General features: G+C 32.2%; 2 protein-coding genes across 3 annotated transcripts; one reads left to right on the forward strand and one right to left on the reverse strand.

Moving 5' to 3' along the window:
- Positions 1–798: 798 nt before the first annotated feature.
- LOC132714786 (hypoxanthine-guanine phosphoribosyltransferase-like) lies at positions 799–14624 on the reverse strand. The gene is made up of 8 exons (XM_060697710.1): positions 14453–14624; positions 13129–13235; positions 12515–12698; positions 11695–11760; positions 10546–10646; positions 10223–10269; positions 6994–7070; positions 799–6375 (listed from the first exon to the last, which is right to left on the reverse strand). The coding sequence occupies exons 1-8, from the start codon at positions 14474–14476 to the stop codon at positions 6328–6330; spliced, it is 654 nt and encodes a 217-aa protein (XP_060553693.1). The 5' UTR covers positions 14477–14624; the 3' UTR covers positions 799–6327.
- A 3644-nt stretch (positions 14625–18268) lies between these two features.
- LOC132714797 (uncharacterized) lies at positions 18269–23350 on the forward strand. Of its 2 annotated transcripts, none has more exons than XM_060697722.1 (6): positions 18269–18358; positions 19869–19919; positions 20606–20727; positions 21160–21327; positions 22565–22611; positions 23220–23350. In XM_060697722.1, the coding sequence occupies exons 2-6, from the start codon at positions 19873–19875 to the stop codon at positions 23259–23261; spliced, it is 426 nt and encodes a 141-aa protein (XP_060553705.1). In that variant the 5' UTR covers positions 18269–18358; positions 19869–19872; the 3' UTR covers positions 23262–23350. The 2 variants fall into 2 exon arrangements, with proteins under 2 accessions (XP_060553705.1, XP_060553706.1); XM_060697723.1 differs by lacking the exon at positions 18269–18358 and adding an exon at positions 18406–18428.
- The last annotated feature ends 254 nt before the right edge of the window (positions 23351–23604 follow it).

Here is a 23604-nt window from a genome sequence, read left to right on the forward strand (position 1 = left end):
TGATAAATATGTTGAACTACATTGAGGGAAATGTATTTTTCATGGCATTTGAATTATTTATGTCATATCGTTCAAACATTATAAGATGTGTAATTAATCCTTTTAAATACTTATGTATATCATGTAAGTGCACTTGACTGCCCTGTTTGTTCAATAAGGGAATAGTGTTGAGCATCTTAGAAAAAGATGTAATGAAAGAAATCCTAAATTTTCAAAGTAAACATATTAGTTTAAGTACCATCTTCTATTTTGTCTTTTCTTTTGCTGAAGTTGAAACTAACATCCCAATGATTGTAAACATTATCATGAGAACTTTTCTTATATCTTTCATTCTAACACTATTTCCCGATCAAACAGAAAGGGCAGTCAAGTGCATTATTATACAAAATATGCATGACTTTAAAAAACGAATGCATATGTCATATGACATCAACAAACCTAATGATGTCAAGAAAATTACTCCCAGGCTCAATGTAGTTCAAAATATTTTTATCATTTCGCCTTTTAATTATCAGAGATATTAATTTTTCTTGCATTATAGTATAACAATGCACTGTTTATAGTTCATATGCTTTGCACTTAATCCCTTGGGCCTATCTGCCTGAACCATGCATTATTTTTAAACAATGCACTCAAAATTGATATCTATTTCCTAAGTAAGGGAGCTCCTTTTGCACTGTTTTTAGACAGTCTGTGAGATGTTCTAGTAATACATGCACTTAGTTAAAAATGCATAACAAAAGTTTTTTTAAGAGTAAACCTACAACTGACAAGACGGATAAATAAAAACAAGTGACATATAATATACAGTTCTTTTATTAATACACAAATTTGTTCTTATACATGTACAAACATATGGAAGAGAACGTTACACTGTGGAATGTCCAGTCAACACATAAACTATTAGCATATTTTGTGCATATTTTCCCTGATTATTATGGGATTTCAATAAGACACGATAAAAGCTGACGATATTTAATCAGCAAGTTTTACATAAAAATTATTAACCTTAGGTCTAGAATTTAAGATAATAGTATTGATATCTAATCAACAAGTTTTAAATAAAAGTTCTACATATAATTTATTAACCATAGGTCTAGATTTTAGTCCTTCATAATAGTTCCAAATGATGATAACTATTTTTCAAACTTACACTGAAAAGCTGTACAGAAAAAAAAATGCTTTTCTGTTACATTATGAAATTAAACCTCATAACATTTTATCATTTACATTAAATAAATAGCTGAAATTTATAACTTTTTACATTTCTGAGCTGTTTAAATCTTAAACTTTATTGTATAAAAATAAAATTAAATCATAATAATCTATCATTAATTCAATATATCTTAACTGTTAGCAATAAAAAGATAAACTGGACAACAAGAGCCCCTGCCAAGAGGTAGCCACACTCAACCTTTTCTTCTAAAGTCAAACACAGTACAAAGTACTCCTTGAACATATTATAGCAAAAATCAAGCAAAATTGAAACATTTGACCTTCAAGGTCAAGGTTATTTATGACAGCAGGTCAAGTTCAGTGTGATCAACTTGAGAGGCTTGTCCCAAGGCTTGCTGTGCCCAAGTATGAAGGAAAACCATTGAGAAATTAATGTTTTTTATAATGACCAACATCCAAGTTTTAAGACAGTAACAACAACACAGCATGACTGTAACAATATCTCATTTTTTTCTTCGAAAACAGCTATATGTTTAAATGTCACTTAAAACAGCATAGTTTACACATATGACATACAAAACATTTACATTAATATAAAAAATTTGATGCCTGTAACTAACAAAATGTACAATGCCCTGGACCCCAAACTGCCTGAGTTTAATTAAACAGTAAAATGTTACCACAACAAGATGTTGCAAGATCAAAATGTTTAAAAAGAAAAAAAGAAACATGGCAATGCCACGAAACCAGGTTTTCAATTATCACCATTGTAGATAAATATGTTGTAGTTAAAATACAAATACAAGCAACAAACAATGTTACTATGTGCAATGTAAATCATGAATAATGTAGGAGGTAATTTCCGCACAGAAGAAATTGTTCACTATATATTCTGTATAAGGAAAAAAACAAAGAGCCATAATTAGGTCAAATATTATACAATCACAAAACCCCGACAATGTGCGCCGGGGCACTTGATGACAAAGCTTCTGTGAAAGTTTGGTCAAAATCCGTTGAAAAATGTAGGAGGAGTTGCGCACAGAAGAAATTGTTCACTATATATTCTGTATAAGGAAAAAAAACACAAAGGGCCATAATTAGATCAAATATTATCCAATCACAAAACCCCGACAATATGCGCCAGGGCACTTGATAACAAAGCGTCTGTGAAAGTTTGGTCAAAATCCGTTGAGAAATGTAGGAGGAGTTGCACACAGAAGGAGCTGTTCACTATATATTCTATATAAAGGAAAAAAACAAAGGGCCATAATTAAGTCAAAAATTATCCAATCACAAAAGCCCGACAATATGTGCCAGGGCACTTAATGACACAGCTTCTGTGAAAGTTTTGTCAAAATCCGTTGAGAAATGTAGGAGGAGTTGCGCACAGAAGAAATTGTTCACTATATATTCTATATAAGGAAAAAAAACAAAGGGCCATAATTAGTTCAAATTTTATCCAATCACAAAACCCCGACAATATGCGCCAGGGCACTTGATGACAAACATTCTGTGAAAGTTTGGTCAAAATCCGTTGAGAAATGTAGGAGGAGTTGCGCACAGAAGAAATTGTTTACGACCGCCCGTCCGCCCACCCGCCGACATACCTCAATCTAATAACCAGTTTTTTCCTTCGGAAAACCTGGTTAAAAAGCAGATATTTGCAAAAAGAAAAATGAACTTCTTAGTAAATGTGAAGCCTCAAAATAGCAATTTCATTTTCCCAACTATTTACAAAAATTCATTAATTTTAATTTTTTTTTATATTTTTGTTATTAGCATTGTTAACTTAGAACTTACACTTTCAAAGTGAACAATCTTGAAATTCACAATAACTTGTGGTAACCTTTAATCTTCTGAAATACCTAATAAACATGTTCAATTTCCATTTAAATACACTCCCAGTATCAATTTCAGGGATATCACCATGTTAAATTTGGCAAATGAACCACGTCATGACAAAACCAACATAGATAATGACAAAACCAACATAGATAGTGCATTTGCGACCAGCATGGATCCAGACCAGCATGCGCATCCGCGCAGTCTGATCAGGATCCGTGCTGTTCGCTATCAGTTTCTCTACTTGCTATAGGATTTGTAAGTGAACAGCATGGATCCTGATCAGACTGCGCGAATGCGCAGGCTAGTCTGGATCCATGCTGGTCACAAACCCATTATGTTCAGGTTTTGTCATGACGCGGCTCAAATTAAACAGTCAACAGAACAGAGCCTGGTTGTGCAGCATTGAGTAGAGTGTGAAATGTTTAAATTACTTTCTTTGTTAATTTGACAATATTTTATTTTTAAATACATGGTGATAAATATTTATGAAAATTAGCATGAATTTGTTGGCATGTGGCTTTAATGTCTATACTGAACAACTGAAAATATTAAACATTAGATATTTAACAATAGAATGAGTATTATCAATAGACAAGAAAACTAGTAAAATTTTTCTAATTTTCAAATGTCCTAGAAATCACTATACATTGACAAAAAAGCACTAGATTGCAGCACGGCTTTGTAATTAAAGCTACAATTGTAGTTTTCACTTGCAAATAGCACTAGATAGCAGTATTCAAAGATAAAATACAAAACAGACCATTATCCCAAAAAGTAAGTAAGACTTCAGTATCCTTAAATCCTATTAGTGTAGATTGTACTGAGTAGTTTCTAAATTCTAAAACATTGAAAACCCATATACACCTGACAAAAGTAATACTAACACTGTAGCACATTTTTGTTTTGAAAGATTAAAAACAAAAAGCTATAAATATAAAGGATTTCTGTATAAAAGATTTAAGAAATTAATGGATGTCACAAGTCAATATCTTACATCATGGAATACAATGTAATACACAATGGCCACTGGTTTTCATCATGCTCAACAAAGAAACAATGTATCTGTCTTCATTGTCATGCCAAAATTAAAAAAAAATTGTAGTACAAAAGAAGATTGTTAAGTAAGTCTTTGGCATTTGGATATTGCTAATAACAGGGTTATAATGAAAATGCCGAGATAGTATTATTAATATTACAATGATAAAAGTTTAATGTTACTTTTTAGACATTGGTGATGTATCAACTAAAAGACCCCAAGTTGTACAATACTATTCAGAAAACGACTATTTACCAAACTGATTTGATAATTTAATAGAATGACCAAAATAACTTTCGATGGGATGTTCATAAACAAATTGCACTTACAAATTAAACATAGGCAGTATGTGAACTGTGATGTACATGTATAATATTAAAAAAGCATCGAAACACGATAATTTGATAATTTTGCATATGTTAATAAATTGTTTAGAAAGAAAAATATATCATACAAAATAAAACACAAGTCAACAAGGAAGACTAAAGAGTATTTTAAAAAAAGTTTTACAAATGGGAAAAGTTTCAATTCCAATTATAATACATGATATAATTTTATGTATATGAAATTGATACTTTTATTTGTATCGACTTTAGTGAATGCAAATTTGACTGTACAATTAATCATTATACCCAGTCTTAACCTAGTTTGTTATGTGCAAAAAAAATTGTAAAACTATTTTCTACTTTGAAGGTATAATATATTATATAAAAATTCAAAGATATAGTCCGGAAAATTTAAATATAAAAACATATCATCATAAAATGTGTTTTTTTTCTCCTACTTTGGTTTTGTTCAATTTTAATGAAACAATTTCATATAATTATTTTAATAAACCACTGAATACAATAACGCAAGTGTTTTTATAAAATCTTCCAAAAGAATATCTTTCTAAAAGAAGGTAAAGACAATGGTATGGAAAGTTATTCTTAAACTTTAAAATGTCCCCATGTATATATACATGTATATATATCAAAAGCAAAATTTCCATTGTACTGTCATTAACCAGTCTGTACTAACAAAAACAACCAACAACAAACTCCCAAATTTGTAACAAATACAAGAATTTATTTTCATGCATGCATAGTCAAGGTCAACTTTTGTATATACATGTACATGTGTATTTTTATATATTTTCACGTTCTCGAGACTGAAAAAAAGTTAATTGCAAAAACAGAAATGTTTATTTAAATCTATATTACTTATTTAATGAACATTTTCATAAATTAACACAGTATAACAAACAATATCAGTAAGTATTTTTTTGGACGTTGCCCTTTTACCCTTTTAGAACACAATGGGATAAATAATTAATTTTTCATTCTGATTCACATTGTATACATGTAATTTGTTCATAATCTCTCACACCTAGTATCAAACATTGTGAAGCTTAAAACTAGCAAAAAAGAAAAAAAAATGTTTTTCAAATATCTGTATTATAATCACATAAATATTAAAATTATTAAGGTCACATCTTTACCCAGTTTTGCATTGTGACCTTTAGCAAAAGGTGACTCTGTTACTATAAAGCTGCATGCCTCAAGATAAGCCAAAATATTTCAAGAAAATCAAACTTAAGATTTTAAGAAAAATATAAAGATTTAAATTATGATTTACATAAAAGTAAAAAGATTTTAAGTTATGATTCTCATGTTATGTGCAATCAATGACTGATTTTGTATTTATCACTTAAATTTCTACTGTATGAATAATGCAGAAAGGGTGAATTTTGCATATTTTTATCTCTTTTTTCGTAAAAGACAATGATTGTAAATGTAATTAGCAAAATGTAAATTACTTTCTTTCTTCACTTCACAATATTTTTTCTTTTAAATACATGTTTAAAACTTTCATGAAAATTAGCATGAATCTGGAGGCATGCTTCTTTAAACAGGAGACAAAAGCTATGTACCTGTAATAATTTTTTTGATAACATTTTTATAACTTTTAATTAAGCAAACAGTTGGACTGCTATATCTCGGACGTAATGCAATGATTTTGAGCATGCGACACCCACTTTAATAGAAATTATTAAACCCTCTTTCAATTGTGAGATTTAGTTTTGATTTTTATGGAGCTACTATCAAATAAACACTTTATTGATACACGACAGTCCATTATAGCTTGAAACCCTTTATGATATGTCCAGCAGAATAATGTAGTCTCCAATGGTTATATGTAGTCGAACCTTTTGCCAACATTTATATACAGTCCCTCTAAAATTGTTTTTTGTTGATGCCCATATAGTTGTTCTACTAGAAAGCTCTATGTTAACTGGAATACTTTTTCTTTCCATGCTCGTTTATGACACAGATATGCTGAAAATAAAAATAATGAACAAATATTTTTTCTTGCACCTTCAACCAGTATTTATGCATACAGCTTTGTTTGCTATTGTTTTAAAAAAACTTTTTTATTAAAATTGTGTTGTCTGATCATGATCTGCACTGATTGCTATCCAGTCAGAACTTATTTTGAAACTCTCTAAAACAGATGAATGGTTATGTCCACGAAAGAAATGTCAATTTCTGATATTTATTAGTGTCAGGATTAACCTGATGATATGCAAATAACAAAATTCTTTTATTATGCTTTCACATACCAATTATTACCTCCCCTGGCCACCATTATGGGGGTCATTCCAAATATATCACACGATTAAGGTAAGATATAAATCTTTTATAATTCTATTATCTTCAACAAAATAGATAAAAATTGTTTACATATTATTATAATATTCTGCTGCATATGTATAAAAGAATTTGAAAATCACAAAAGTTAGCTGTTCTTATTGTTTTTTTTACATTTTGTCAATTATATCATATAGAATATTAACCCCCATAATGGCTGCCACTTTTGGCAAGGGAGGTAAATATTGTAACAATCGGGAACTATCAGATCTGATCTGAAAGGAGCATAATGACAGTGTTACTTACATTTAAATCTCGGAAATATTCATTGTAATCCAGTGCATACCCAACAACAAACAAATCAGGAATTTCAAACCCTGCATCTGTAAATAAACAAAAATCTTTTTTATGAGGGATGTTCAGTATATAATGAAAAAAGTCCTGTAAATATAAAACCTCTAAATGCATAGAAATGAAATTAAACCAACAGAAAATACAAAACTAGAGTAACGTTTTTGGCGCTAACTATAATAATGACGTCATTAAGACATCATCAAAACATGGCATTACTTTTTGTTTGGTTCAAAATGGAAAATCACTAGAAAAAATAAAAGATTTTACAATTTTAAAAGGTTGCAGTTTTGAGATGAATAGAAGAAAATTTAAGATCAATTGCCCCACTCTGCCAGAAGTTTCAATCTTGTTGTTAAAGTTTCAAACTTTTCATACAGAGAAGCAACCCAGCTAGCATAGCTTAGGGATGTTTGATGATTCTTCTTAGGTGCCCACCTGTGCCTCAAATTTTTACCAGGACAAGCACTCAAGGTAAGAGAAAGCTGATACATGTATATGTTGTAACAGTGTTGCTGGGATCTAAATACAACCAGAGTAGGAGAAGAAAAAACAAGAGGGCCATGATGGCCCTGAGGTCGCTCACCTGTATATAGCCCCCCCCCCCCCCCCCCCAACGTTGCAGGGCCAATTTAACCCAAGGGCTTTTATTTGCACATTTTGGTAGACACCCATAAGAAGATGTTTCATGCTCTAGCTCATTGGGCTTTTTAAAAGAAGATTTTTTTAAAGTTTTAACTATACACATATAGTTAAAAACAATGACACCCCTGGGGCGGGGCCAATTTTGACCCCAGGGCTTTTATTTGAACAAACTTGGTAGACACTTATTAGAACATGTTTCATGCTAAATATCTTAGCTCTAACTCTTTTGGTTCTTTAAAAGAAGATTTTTTAAGTTTTTACTATATGCATATAGGGAAAATCAATGACCCCCTGGGGCGGGCCAATTTTGACCCCAGGGCTTTTATTTGAACAAACTTGGTAGACACCTATTAGAACATGTTTGATGCTCAATATCTTAGCCATAGCTCTTTGAGTTCTTTAAAAGAAGATTTTTTAAGTTTTTAATATACACATATAGGGAAAATCAATGATCCCCCGGGGCGGGGCCAATTTTGACCCCAGGGCTTTTATTTGAACAAACTTGGTAGACACTTATTAGAACATGTTTCATGCTAAATATCTTAGCTCTAACTCTTTTGGTTCTTTAAAAGAAGATTTTTTAAGTTTTTACTATATGCATATAGGGAAAATCAATGACCCCCTGGGGCGGGGCCAATTTTGACCCCAGGGCTTTTATTTGAACAAACTTGGTAGACACCTATTAGAACATGTTTGATGCTCAATATCTTAGCCATAGATTTTTGAGTTCTTTAAAAGAAGATTTTTTTAAGTTTTTACTATATGCATATAGGGAAAATCAATGACCCCCTGGGGCGGGGCCAATTTTGACCCCAGGGCTTTTATTTGAACAAACTTGGTAGACACCTATTAGAACATGTTTGATGCTCAATATCTTAGCCATAGATTTTTGAGTTCTTTAAAAGAAGATTTTTTTAAGTTTTTACTATATGCATATAGGGAAAATCAATGACCCCCTGGGGCGGGGCCAATTTTGACCCCAGGGCTTTTATTTGAACAAACTTGGTAGACACCCATAAGAACATGTTTCATGCTAAATATCTTAACTCTAGCTATTTGGGTTTTTTCAAAGAAGTTTTTCAAGTTTTTGCTATACACATATAAGGAAAATCAATGACCCCCGGGGCGGTGCCAATTTTGACCCCAGGGCTTTTATTTTAACAAACTTGGTAGACACCTATTAGAACATGTTTGATGCTAAATATCTTAGCCATAGCTCTTTGAGTTCTTTAAAAGAAGATTTTTTAAGTTTTTACTATATGCATATAGGGAAAATCAATGACCCCCTGGGGCGGGGCAAATTTTGACCCCAGGGCTTTTATTTGAACAAACTTGGTAGACACTTATTCGAACATGTTTCATGCTAAATATCTTAGCTCTAACTCTTTTGGTTCTTTAAAAGAAGATTTTTAAGTTTTTACTATATGCATAAAGGGAAAATCAATGACCCCCGGGGCGGGGCCAATTTTGACCCCAGGGCTTTTATTTGAACAAACTTGGTAGACACCTATTAGAACATGTTTGATGCTCAATATCTTAGCCATAGCTCTTTGAGTTCTTTAAAAGAAGATTTTTTAAGTTTTTACTATATGCATATAGAGAAAATCAATGACCCCCCGGGGTGGGGCAGATTTTGACCCCAGGGCTTTTATTGGAACAAACTTGGTAGACACCCATTAGAACATGTTTCATGCGAAATATCTTAGCTCTAGCTCTTTTGGTTCTTTAAAAGAAGATTTTTTAAGTTTTTACTATATGCATATAGGGAAAATCAATGACCCCCCGGGGCGGGGCCAATTTTGACCCCAGGGCTTTTATTTGAACAAACTTGGTAGACACCTATTAGAACATGTTTGATGCTCAATATCTTAGCCATAGCTCTTTGAGTTCTTTAAAAGAAGATTTTTTAAGTTTTTACTATATGCATATAGAGAAAATCAATGACCCCCCGGGGTGGGGCAGATTTTGACCCCAGGGCTTTTATTGGAACAAACTTGGTAGACACCCATTAGAACATGTTTCATGCGAAATATCTTAGCTCTAGCTCTTTTGGTTCTTTAAAAGAAGATTTTTTAAGTTTTTACTATATGCATATAGGGAAAATCAATGACCCCCTGGGGCGGGGCCAATTTTGACTCCAGGGCTTTTATTTGAACAAACTTGTTAGACACTCACTAGAAGATAATTCATGCCAAATATCTAAGCTCTAGCTCTTATGGTTTTTTAAAAGAAGATATTTAAAGTTTTTTCTTTCGGTTGCCATGGCAACCAGAGTTCTGCATGGAATTAAATTCTTTGAACAATTTTTAAAGGTGACCACCAAAGGAACATTCCTGTGAAGTTTGGATGAAATTGGCTTAGTGGTTTATGAGGAGATGTCATTTAAAGTAAAAGTTTACGGACGGACGGACGACGGACGGACGGACGAAAAGCGATCACAAAAGCTCACCCTGTCACTTTGTGACAGGTGAGCTAAAAATGTTACGTCACCTTACATTTTTTTTTACTAGAAATGAACTCAAAATATATAGGAACTTACAATCTGGTTTGTACCCAATGCTTCTCTCTGTTCTCTTCACAAGCAAACTGTAAATTTCAAGGAGGAATAATCCATTAGTGGACAAATAGTTGACAGATTCAATACAATGTAACATTAAAATTATATATTTAGCAAAAATATAATAATTATTTTCAAATTTAATAGCAGCACTAAGGTATTGTTTACTCTAAATTTGACTGGTACTTGATTAAATCAATTATCCAATAATTTAATATTAATCCTGCAATTAAATTTTAAACTTTGCATAATACAAATACTTTGAATGTTCAATTGCAAAAATCTATTTATGTACACTACAATACCTGGCTACCCTGACAGTCTTTGGTTTAACAGATTTTAGAATGTCTAACAATTTCATCATTGTACGACCAGTGTCTATAATATCCTCAACTATGAGCACATTCTGAAATTTATATACATGTAGATAAAAACATAACAGATACCAATTAGTTATCAATTAAATATTAATCACAAACAGAAGGAAATATATCTGCTATCTTTGTTTGTTTGGTTTTACAGCACACCAACACAATTTAGGTCATATAGTCCCAAAACAGAAAACATGATTTTAGTGTACAAATTTAAAGCAACATCAGCGGTTAAAACCACCTCACCTGGAGCTAATAAATGCATAGACTCCATTATTTAGAACCCATTTAGTCGCCTCATGCAAGGATTAATGGTGGCTACAATTCTGCCTCAGCCCTTAAAGGCAACCCCTCAGCCCCAAGGGGAGCTAATCTTAGTTCAAGACTAACAGAAAAAAAATCCAACAGCAGTAACTTGTAAGGGGCAAGTAGTTTGAAGTCATTGCCTTAATCCTTTTTGCCATGGACGACCCTCAATAAGTTAAGATATGACTTATGGACTAATACCCTATAGGTTATAACTTATTATCATTTATATTCATTTTTGTTTAAAATATGAGTACAGTTGTATATAACATGTACCGTAAAATTCCTATTAAACACCCCGGGGGCTAAACATTTTCCAAAAGGGGGGCTACAACACAGTTTTTCCTAAATCCAAAAATCATTGTAAATACATTAGTGTTAGCAAGTGTTGGTAAAAAGTGTTAAGATTTTAAAGTTCATACTATAAAATAAAATGGATTCTGAATGATTTGAAAGAAATTATGGATTTACTCATGAGTTCAGCACTGATGAGTAGATTGTTTTTCTTAGCAAAAGGCCTGGGGGGCCTTTATTAGGGGAGGGGCGTTTAATTGGATTTTTATGGTAATTAAAAATATTAAGTGCATTTTTTCCTTTGATCAATAGTCGTTTTCAATGATTTCTCTCACAAATTTACAGCAAGAATTCGATATTTCTACCAACACTTATCTTAAAGCTGTATGCTTTCCTTTAATTGTAATTGATTAGTTCAGATATATTTTGTTTAGTTTCATTTTTATGTATTACTATAACTGAAACAGACAATGCTTTTATTACCTTTCCTTTCAAATTCTCTAGGTTGTCTCCACCTATAACTTCAATTTTACCTGACTGCTTGTCATCCTGTAAAACAGAGAAAATATATTGTGACATTAAATTAACTCTTAAAGTGTTTTTTTTTTGCCATTAAGGGACTGGAAATAATTTTTCGAGAATAATATTCCATTTGATGTAAGTTTAGACCAAAAATATGTGTGCAAAATTTCAGATCATTCCCTCACTACTTTTGGTCAGAATAATTATTCTAATTGGAATAAATGACCAAATATTGAATGTCTTGCAACACTTTTCACTCAAATGGAGCTAAGAATAGCACAAAATATGATTTTCAATTTATACTGAGTTATTTCTTTAGAACTACCTTTTGCTTATCAGTCTGTTTTAAGTGACCCAGTTGATCTATGTAAGGAATTGAAATTTTTAAAAAATCATTAGGCTTTTGGACATCAGTGGAGTTTAATATGATCACTTGAGCCAAGTTAAAAAAAAAAATCCTCAAACGAGTTTTGGATTCAGAGAAAAGACACAGTAAAATTGGCTCTCTGGCATTCAGGTGTAACTTTGACCTGGTGACATAGGTATTGTACATTGCCTTGTTTAGGTTGATATTTGAGCCAAGTTTTAAGAACATTTGTGACAGACAGGTCATCAGACTGACTGAAGCCACAAGGTGATTCCAGCATATACCCTCTTCGTTCATTTGATGAAGCCAGAAGGTATAATAAATATGGGTGAAATAAATTAGTCATTTAAATACAGAAACTTATAATAACCTCTTAAATAAATCTAATATAATTATGTAACAGCAATTACTCACCACATAACTTTTCAATCTGATAAAGTCTACAGCAAGTGGTATGGATTTTTCTGTATTTCTGTTCAACATTTTTATTCTGTCTAAAAGATCTGTGAAGAATTTGTAGCCTCCCTTTAATACACACAGAGCCACTAATCCCTCATCATTGAACTCTTGTGTGATATCACGTGCTAATCTCTCTATTCTTGTTTACATAAAATAAAATAAAAAATATATAAAAACAAGACATAAAGTTCTACAGTAAACTTAGCTAAAATCAGATATATTGTAATTTGATGCATATGCTAGCTTCTATCATAATCTTAACTGATCTACATTTATCAATTTCCGTTTTAAAAAATCAGCTGAATTTTTTTATCCACACTATGTTTCCTACCACAAAGGGTGTTGGCAGCATTCCCAAAATGCTGAAAAAAGAATGTACATAGCTGGCTTAAACATTTATTTATCTGTTTGCAGATGTTTTTCAACACATGTAACCATGCAATAATCATATTAACTTTAAGATATACTTTGGGACCCTACACTTCTAGAAAGGCTAGCATTTAATCCAGTCTTTCACATATATGCAAGAAAATAAAATATATATAATATTGTACAATGTTTTAACCAACCTGTCTGTAATGAGGCCAGATGGTATAAGAATGTTCTCTAAATCTTCCTCATAGTGTTTTGGAATACAAAATAGTTCCAGTCTATAACCATCATAATTGTCATCTATCTGAATATGAAACGATATAATTATCATATATTTATAAAAAAAAAAAGGTCTCAGGGTTTCATCCAAATGTAGGAAAGGGGTCTTTCTCTTAAATTTGGAGAAGTTACTGTGTAACACAGTAATTTTGAAAAAGGGGAAGGCAAAACTTTATGTAAAATGAACTGAACGAAAAAACTTGATGAATTTTCTTGTTGGGGGGATGTGACTTTTGCCATGGGTGCCAAACTATGCTACAATAAGCAAGTTGGGGTCTAACATAACTTTTGCAAGCTGTCTTTTTAACACTTAACCTGCTGAATTTCTAATTAATGGATTTGTTTTAACTGTACATATGAATTTTGTTGATATCAAGATGAAAGTTTAAAGTGTCTTGTAAGGCTGCACAGATATGCAGGCTAGACTGGCTCTATACTACTGGCTGCTTATCAGAAACCAAGTGCATATGTCATTTGTGAACAGCCTGGCTCGTGTCTGATGGTGAAAATGTCACGGTGAGAAACAATGTGCAGCCTGACTGGGACTCAGTCCCGGGATCCTTGGAATACCATACCACGGCTCTAGCGACAAGAGTTATCCTGCTGCTTACACACTATCTCCCCTAAATAGTGAACAGTTCTGATCTGTGATATACTATCCCACTTAAGTGACTAGTCTAGAGTCATATCTCCGTACCCATGAGTAGTTTGACATTAATTTGAATGGAAGATAGATAGATATTGAAATTTGTCCTTGAATTTCTAATGGGTACAGAGAACAATATGAAATTGGATTGCCATCACGGTCCCCAGTTGGATACCAAATGTCACATCATGACAACATGAGAAAAATCTCCAGTCTGACTGGGACTCAAACCTGGGACCCCAAGGATACTGTATGATGGCTCTACAGACAGAGCTATCCTGTCGTTTATATACTACCTAATCTAAATAATCTACAGTTCTGATCTGTGACATACAGGTACTACCACCCAATATTGAAATTTGTCCTGTATTTTTTAATGGATTACGTAGAATTTGACTCTGAGCTTTATACCATCACGTCCCCCGTTGGACAACAAATAGTGAACATTTCTAAATTATGACAAATAACAAGCTTTCCTTATCAGATAAACATTCATTTATAAATCAAATTTGTGTTAATTTAGATCTATAATACAAAATAATCAGATAGCCTGATAAACAGTCCATGCATATTACTATTAACTGTATTATACTCACTACAATATTGTCATTTGATGACATGGTTGAAAATCTACTCCTTTTGGGATCGTTAAATCTGTGAAAAAGAGGAATTCAATGTTTAGACTACTTAAAGAGACCTTGAATACCAGTAAATGTCAACAGCAAAATGTCATTTCACATGTTAAACAGAGTTAATGAACGCATGGATTAAACATATGCATGCATCCTCACGATGTAGATTAGATTAAGGTCTGGCAGAACCATTATATTTTAAGGCATAAAGGTACTAAATACGCTTCCTTTCCATAATATTTAATAAAAATTATATAATTTATCTATTTATTTATTAATTAATTTATTTGTGTATTTGTTTGTTTGTTGGTTCATTCATTTGTTCGTTCGTCCGTTCGTTCGTTCGTCAATTCATTTATTTATTTATTTATTTATTTATTTATTTATTTATTTATTTATTTCAAGTATATAAATTTATTATTTATGTCAAACCACAGGGACCCAGCACAGTGTTGGGATAGTGTAAAAAAGTAATTTTTAAATAAAGTTTCCTTTTAAAAGGAAAGGCTTGCACAGTTGTGCCTTCATCCCAACCCTTTAAAATTGTTCTTTTTTTTGGGGGGGGGGGGGGGTTCAATTTATTATCACATTTTTTTTTTTGAATTACGGTATTTGTATATCATATGTAAAGGGGTAATAAAGGGATTATTTAGTTGGTTTTTTTGGGTTTTTTTTTTGAAAACCGAATATGTTTTTGTCAAAACGATTTAGATCTATTCTCTATTGTATAAAACTAATAAAGAAAATGATCAATCGTAAAAATATTAACGTGATACTGAAGGAAAACAAGTGTGCACATCTCATTTCCCCTTTTTCGCAGCGAAATCATTCCTTTGATTTATAGACAAGTAAATGCACTAAAATACTTCGTTACGTGGTACCAATTAATAAGCATGTATCAACTATGATAGTGGCAAGGTTAATGATATGCATTGGCTATTTTAGATTACCTCACCAAGAAGTTGAATTGCGTTCAATAGATCTAAATATAACTCGATCATGCGAGATTTGGTAAGCAGGACCACCCTTTGAAGACTGAATAATACTACAGTCACCATTCTCTATACAGACAAAAAACAATTATAAAAGAAACTAACTTTTGCGTCTTGAAAAACAAATGAAACGGAACAATTTCGTTTATAATTTATTACGGTTTAAACCGATAAACCAAGTAAAAATAGAAATCCTATTTATATACACAAACTGGGATTACCAAAGTAACTAAATTAGCTTAGATTTCCGTAATATTACTCCGCAGTATGACGGAATCCCCCGAATTGTCACGATTGCAATCGGAACTAAAACGGCTATTATCATTAATCCGAAGACTGGCGGAAAAGGCCGAAAAGTTGCGATTGGCACGATTGCAGCTGGTTTCCTGTTCAATCATGCACCAACAGATGTAAGCAGGAAACCACCTAACCGGAACAAGTTTTCCAGATGAAATGGCTTGCAGCCGTGGCTGCAAGCCAAAAAATATATATATTGTATATATAATATATAAAGTTTTTTTTTCTCTAGAATTACTTTTTTACACTATCCTATAACACTGTGTCGGGTCCCTTTGTGTCAAACCGCTTGTAACATGGATTTTTTTGGGTCGGAATATTCGCAAGACAGGGTACATATTGAATTGTATAGGCTCGCAAGAAAGGGTACAGTGATTGAGTTTATATACTGTGGATTGATGTAGACATGTTGCATTTGTGTGTCAGCTGTCATTTAAAGAAAATAATTATTACCTTATAAAACATCCAACTATTCTAACTCCTGATCTCTTGATCAGAATTTTTCATGTTTTCTTTGGTCTCTACCATACGTGTATCTCGTTGTTGTAAATAATGTGTGTGTTGGGGGGAAATATTGAGTGTGAGATGTGCAACTTTACTTTAATAGCACTATAAAGAGCTAATTATTTTGTTTTGATATCTCTAAAAAAAATCATATCTTAATGTTAAATCTAAGTCATTTTAAAGTAGGAGCTCGTATGTCCTTGATGTTCAAAATTTAGGTGCTTTATCAATTTAATTCTGCCAAGTTCGTGATTATAGTTGTCCTACTTTACCTGGCTTGTGTCTGTAAACATTTTTAGGTTTAAGCGTACCCCTAGCTGTAAATGTGCAATTTACATACTTACTGTAATTATATTGCAAAAAGCAAGCTGGACAAAAATGTTAGTGTTCAATATTAGTTTATCACAAAACCCGTGCCGCTTTTGCCACTCCGCAAAACTTATATTGTATGTTCGTGCATATCCTGTTACTTGACGTACCATGGTGACGTCATTTGCAGTTATTCAAGGCGGCTAAATGTTTAACAGTAATAATAACAATAAACAAATAAAAAAACCTCTTCATTCAAGGTGAATCGGTCTACATTGGGCACAATAATATAATACATGTTTTTCCATAAGTATTTCAAATATTGATTAAAAACAAAGTATGAACATTATTATGATGAATATTAATATTTTGCTCTTGAATATTTTATCACGGATTTATATTACATCCGTGATTTTATTGACTGATATATCATATGATATCGTTTTATTTATTGGAACATGTATCCGTGATGTATCTCAGGTACATTTCTAACACCATAACAACATCCATATAATTCTTTCATTGTTTGGTGTTATGTGTAATTATTTATTGTACGATGTATTTCTAATTTCCTATAAGAGACCAGTTCACTTTAATGTTAGTAAGTTATTATAAAACAATGCTATCGGTTTAATTAACAGTCTGCACTATTTCAAGAAACAAAAAGGAATGAGGGGAATATATTATAAATTGGCATGTGTGCGATTCATTAAACGCCGGGTACGTCTATCATATCTTTTTTTTTTACTGTTTAAGACTTTATGTATTCCGACACAGACTTTAATCAGGGGGTTGAACGTATAGCGGTGCGATACTTTTAAAGCGAGGTGAAATCGTGCGATACGGAATAATGGCGGATTTTAGACTGTAAACACACGTTAGTTTGTTTGTTTGTTTGTTTTGGGGTTTACGTCACATCGATACAGTATATAGGTCGTATGGCGACGTTCCAGTTTTACTGATGGAGGAAGACCTCAGGTGCCCTTCCGTGCATTATTTCAGGCACGAAAGGGTACCTGAGTAGAACCACCGACGTTCCGTAAGCTAGCTGGATAGCTTCCTCACATGAAAGAATCCAAAGTCCCTGTCGGGATTCGAACCCACAGAGGTGAGGGGCAAGGGTTTGAAGTCAACAACCTTAAATTAACACACGTTAGAGTATATTTTATAAAAGTGTAACAGTCATTGACTATTAAAGTGGAGGATGCGGGGCTCTGACCTGCATGTCTTTCCTCAAAATCATAGAAGTTTAAAAGTTATTGAAGGTAAGTTGGCAGAAACTGATTTTGTGTCCGCGACAAAGTCATAAGTTTAAAGCAAAAATTGTGAATGTTAAATTAAAAGTCCGTGACTCTGGTTAATTCTTAAAAAATAACGTATACAAGAACAAATTATATTGAAACTGAGCTACTTTTATGAAATCAACTGTGTTAATTTATTGATTGATCTATTGCAAATTATAAAGGGGTCAGAAACAACACTGGCAGCCGGCTGTAAGTACTTATTCATTTTTACTATAGAAAGAATAACCTTTAACGGAAATCTAGTGTCAGCCTTCACCCTTAAACTTCAAGTTTAAACTTATATAAAACAATATGAGGATTGTGCATAAAATCTTTGTTGATTTTGGGAAGTCAGCAGATGTTTTAACCGAGACCTAATTACATAGATTACAAAGCGTGTTCCTAGATGACACTGGAGGGCACCGTCTGATATATATAGACTCCGTTCAGCAATCTGTGTCTTGACACTATTCAAACTGCTCCAGGTAGGTCACTTCATGTACTTATTTTGGCAGTGATTTAGCAGGGTCTTTAATTTGAAAGACTCTAGATTTAGTAAGTCATAAATATACAATTTCTTCATTGTTTTCTAGCATCCATTTTCTCTTTTTTGACAATATATGTACAATATTTTTATGTTAACATAATTGTCTATAAAATTGTGTTATATTGTATCATTGTATATATGTATTTTTGTAGCAAGAAACGTCATTTTACGTTACCAAAGGAAATATTTTGAATCTTGAATCTTATAAATAATGATACAAAAAAAGAGGAGAAAAAAACACATTATTTGTTTGTATATAAAAGAAACTAGATAGATATTTTTCCTGTTGTTTTTTTTTATATAACTATAAGAGGACTGCATGATTTCATTCAGCAATTATGCTTTTTATTAATATGTACTATAAATAGATCTGCTGGTAATATATATGGCACTTATTGTAAAGTAATTTTTTATGAAGTTATTTTACATTGTTCAGTACAATAATGAATCATATTGGACTGTCAAAACAAATTGGACGAGGTGCTAGTCGAGTCTGATATAGGTTTTTGCAGTCATGTACGAGTGCAATATAATCAGTAGTGTTCTCAATCATGTTTTAATGACTTCTTTATTTCATACGAGCATTTTTTTGACAGAATTTACTTCATTTAAAATAAGAATTTGATATGGATTTTTAAATGAGCTGCGTCACTGCAAAATCAACATAATGGGTTTGCGACCAGCATGGATCCAGACCAGCCTGCGCATTCGCGCAGTCTGATCAGGATCCGTACGTGCTGCTCGCTTTCAGTTTCTCTACTTGTTAAAGTGTTTGTAAGCGAACAGCATGGATCCTGATCAGACTGCACGGATGCGCAGGCCGGTCTGTATCCATGCTGGTCGCAAATCCAATATGTTGGTTTTGTCGTGACGCGGCTCAAATCAAGATGATGTATGATATGCATTTGATAAAAATGTTTTTGGGTTTGGAAATGAAAACGAGGCTATATAGGGTGTGTTATGGATTTGATATGGGTTTTTTCGGACTCAGGACACGAGAACAAGGCTAAATTTATCCAGTAATGATTTATATTAGAATATTACGTGGTGTAAATGCTGAAAATTCATTGGTATACTTTTTTCTTCGTGCCAAAACTAGAACTGTCACGTATATACATGTACTGATTGTTAAAAATTTATAGAAAATGAAAGCTGTATATATCGTGCAGTTTTTACAATTGATATCTCGAACGCCCTTCAAAAATTTTTACAAGTAGCATTATAATGGATAATTTGCTTCAAAATACACGTGTATCTAGGAAATGGCGACCATAACATTTCCAATATTCTTTAAAATATTTCAGAAAGAAACATTATCATTTAATCAAATCTAGCTGGTGAAGACCATTATACCAAACTTTGATTTCTCTTATTTTACATGCAAGGTAACAACAACAACAATATTTTGTCCATGCAATAATTCGTTAATTGATTTGTTTGTTAAATAGAATCATGAAGGTGTTAGCACTCTGCTTATCTTTGGTTGGCTGTGTGTTCGGGTAAGTGAACTAAATAATGTTAAGATCATAAAGAATCAGAAATATAAATAACTTTTACAATCTATACACTATACGAGTAATTAATGATTCGGATTTGTAATCTGCAATGTGTAAATTATTATCTTTGTTCACTTCACAATATTTTACTTTTGAAAACATTTTCAAAATTATAATGAAAAGTAAGATGAATCTGGATGCATATGATTATGCTGCTTTACTATTTAGATAAAAATGTACAGTTCAAATGTTGTAAACACCAGGCTCGTGGTATTTCGCTAATATGCTGGCTGATTTGTGCCATGTCGTATTTTCGCTCCGCGGGCCACAAAACAAAACACAAAAATACGACATTTTGTGTAGAATACATGAATTCGCCTGGCGACCCGCAGAACGAAAGTGCGACAAAGAGGTTACATAGTCGTAATTACGTGTCTTTGACTGGTTCCCCGAGGAAGGAAAGGCAATGAAAAAAAAGTGAAAAAGCACAAAAGAAAGTACGACAAAGTGATGACTTTTTTCTATTTTTGTGATTTCGTCTCGCGCCCTGCAGAGCGAAAGGCGAAAAAACGAAATAACGACAAAGTGTCGTGTTTGAAGGAGTAAAATACGGCATGGCACAAATAAGCTCATGAGTGGTAGCTTAATATACGTAAGATCTTCATGCACCTTTTGTTCTGGTTCCTCAGAGTGACACACAATGATTTGGCTACGATCGTCAATATGGTGATTGCAGACACCGACGTAGATATGGACGGTTTCATATCGGAGGCTGAACTAGCTAATGAATTTCAAAATAGATTTGACGCTAGTTAGTATTTTTTGTCAGAATTTTGGATTTTTTGTAATCATATACTGTTTTTCAAAGTATATCATATTGATTGCTAATTCAACCATTACAGTCCAAACTAAATGAAAGTTCGTCGGTAGATCATTCTGCATACGAGATAAAGATAAATATTGGACTTGAAAACAAGCCATGATTGAATCTCAAAAGAAAATGTTCAAGATTTCCTTTTATAGAAGGGATAACCTTTTTTTGTGCGGGGGATCATAATACTTTGACCGTGGAGGGGGGGGGGGGTCATAAAATTAAGACCCGGGAGTCAATATTCTTTAAAAGATTTATACATTTCTGTGGGTCACTTTACTTTGTTACCTTGGGCGAGGACGCTTTCGTAAAAATGTTGAATTTTGATATCTTGCATCTATCAACTCTACTGATTTTTTTTTTAAATTTCAGATAATGATGGTATAATACTTAAGAACGAGTTTATCCATGGCTGGACAACAAGATACGGTGATAAACATCACCACACCGACATTTTTTTTGACAATATCGATTTAAACGGAAATGGCATGATTGATTTATCTGACATCGAGGGAAATAAGGTCCTTACAGATACAGACGGTAAGACTGTTGAAATATCTCAATGTATATATTTTGTAACGTAATGTCAAAGTATATTTTGTAATGTAATGTCAATGTATGTTTTGTAACGTAATGTCAATGTATGTTTTGTAACTTAATGTCAATGTATATTATGTAACGTAATGTCAATGTATATTTTGTAACGTAATGTCAATGTATGTTTTGTAACTTAATGTCAATGTATATTATGTAACGTAATGTCAATGTATATTTTGTAACGTAATGTCAATGTATATTTTGTAAAGTAATGTCAATGTATATTTTGCTATGTAATCAAGTTTAGATAACTCTTGAAATGTGGTTCCACACATTGTTGCGAAATGTTGCGGCGGTGTGGCCGAATGGTACGTTAATGTCCCGGACTATTAAGGATTGCTGACCACGTGGGTTCAAACCCCGTCAGCGAAGGGCAAGCCGTTGTTTCTTCTAGCAAAAACTTTACACTCCTTGCTAAGCACTGGTTAGTTCCAGGAACGGATTCGAGAGTGTTTCAATAAGCTTATAGGTAATAACACAGACAAACTATAATAAATTTGAATAAACTTAAATCTTGCGAAAATCATAAATAACACATTTATGTTAAGAAAATCTTTACTGTAAATTGTACTTGTGTCTTTTAAACAAGAAAATGAAAGTTGTTGATTCATCATATACTGAATTTGTGTATTAATTTAAAAATATTTATTAATTAATTTATTAATTAATTAATTAATTTACTTAATTTTCATAAGGGTCTACCAAGTAGAAATATTTGAAAACCCCTGTTTTAATTTATTTAGAAAACTATTTATTTCTTTAAAAAATGTTTATTTATTTAAAATTTCCATCTATTTATTTATTTCACTTATCTAAGAAATATTTATTTATCTATCTGTCCGTCTGTCTATCTGTGTATTTATTCGATCACTTGACAAGTATATGTGTGTGTATATATAAACTATACTGTTTACGTAAATAAAATTTTCTGTCTGTCTGTCCGTTCGTCCGTCCGTCCGTCTGTCTGTCTGTCTGTAGAACACGATGCTTATATCCCATGGTAAATTAAAAATTATTTAATCATATGAATAGAAATTTTATGGCTGTGTGCTTTATCTCCAATAAAAAAGAATTAAGGAAAATAGGTCATTTTTTATTAAGTTATCAATGACTCAGAAACTTGATTGCAACGTGTAAAATCTAAAATAATTTTAACTTGTTTTCAAATATCATCTTGCAGCTGATGGCATGGTTTCTGTTGAGGAATACAAGGCATTTATCATGGCGGTAATGACACATAAAGGATATTCATTTATTTTTTTGTATTGATACAGGGTTTATTGTCATCGAGTGGTATGAAAATAAAAAGTTCATGAGTGACAGTAGCAACGAGTGAAATATGATAATTTTCATACCACAAGATAAAAAGAAAAACCGTATTAATGGAAAAAATCTTGAATTTTCTGTATATTACATATTTTTTACTTTTTTAATCTTATGATTTGAAAGAATGTCCTTATAATTTTATGTAATGAATTAATTTAGAAGAAAGTAGTCCGGCAAGATACACGTACCAGTGAAAATACGGAAAATATGCCTCATAGTAGTACAAATATTTTTACAGTGTATATACGGAAAACGAATTACGCATTTTATTTCATCTATATTTCTCAATATTACATTTATAAGTATATAATAGATACAAATGTATATATCTTAAACTTGTTAAGTAGTTGAAATCTAAGTTACGAAAGACCATTAGGGACGTTTCATAATCGTGAATTCGCGTTATTGAAAATAAAAAAAAACAACAGCTTTTACGTCAAATCTATGCGACCAGCTCTTTTTAATTAAAGCATTTCTTTTCCATGCTGTATAAATATTTGTTTTTCCAGAAACATCCTTGTGGAGATCATGGATTGGATTGCACAGCTTAGTTGGAGTCTCATCAAAATGCTTTGAGTTATATTCAACGAAAATATTCAAAAAAAAAGAGTTTTTTTTTATATTAAAATACGTCTTCTTATATTGCATTTGTTTTTGTCCCCTCCCGTGTTTATTATTTATTTTTCTGTGTGGTTGGGTGTATGTAGTTTACTTGGCGGAACACGGGTAAAAACCACTATGGCTTTACCAGAGCACAGTTCAGCCATTGCATTTTTCTCATATTATTACCGATATATCCATTTACATAATACAATGTATATCAGCGTATTAAACATTCCCCATTCTAATGGAGCAAAGGCTATCAAGGTAAAATCAAGTATAAATGCTCTTATA

Source organism: Ruditapes philippinarum, unplaced genomic scaffold (assembly GCF_026571515.1).
Source record: "Ruditapes philippinarum isolate M1 unplaced genomic scaffold, ASM2657151v2 ctg626_1_1_1_1, whole genome shotgun sequence".
Taxonomy (NCBI): Eukaryota; Metazoa; Mollusca; class Bivalvia; order Venerida; family Veneridae; genus Ruditapes; species Ruditapes philippinarum.

Coding starts and splice junctions, on each gene's coding strand:
- LOC132714786 (XM_060697710.1), bottom strand. CDS start 14,476: ATGTCATCAAATGACAATATTGTA. Junction 10,270..10,545: donor AAGACTGTCAGGGTAGCCAG/GTATTGTAGTGT, acceptor TGAAATTTACAG/TTTGCTTGTGAAGAGAACAG. Junction 6,376..6,993: donor AATATTTCCGAGATTTAAAT/GTAAGTAACACT, acceptor TTTTATTTTCAG/CATATCTGTGTCATAAACGA.
- LOC132714797 (XM_060697722.1), top strand. CDS start 19,873: ATGAAGGTGTTAGCACTCTGCTTATCTTTGGTTGGCTGTGTGTTCGG. Junction 21,328..22,564: donor GGTCCTTACAGATACAGACG/GTAAGACTGTTG, acceptor ATCATCTTGCAG/CTGATGGCATGGTTTCTGTT. Junction 22,612..23,219: donor ACAAGGCATTTATCATGGCG/GTAATGACACAT, acceptor TTGTTTTTCCAG/AAACATCCTTGTGGAGATCA.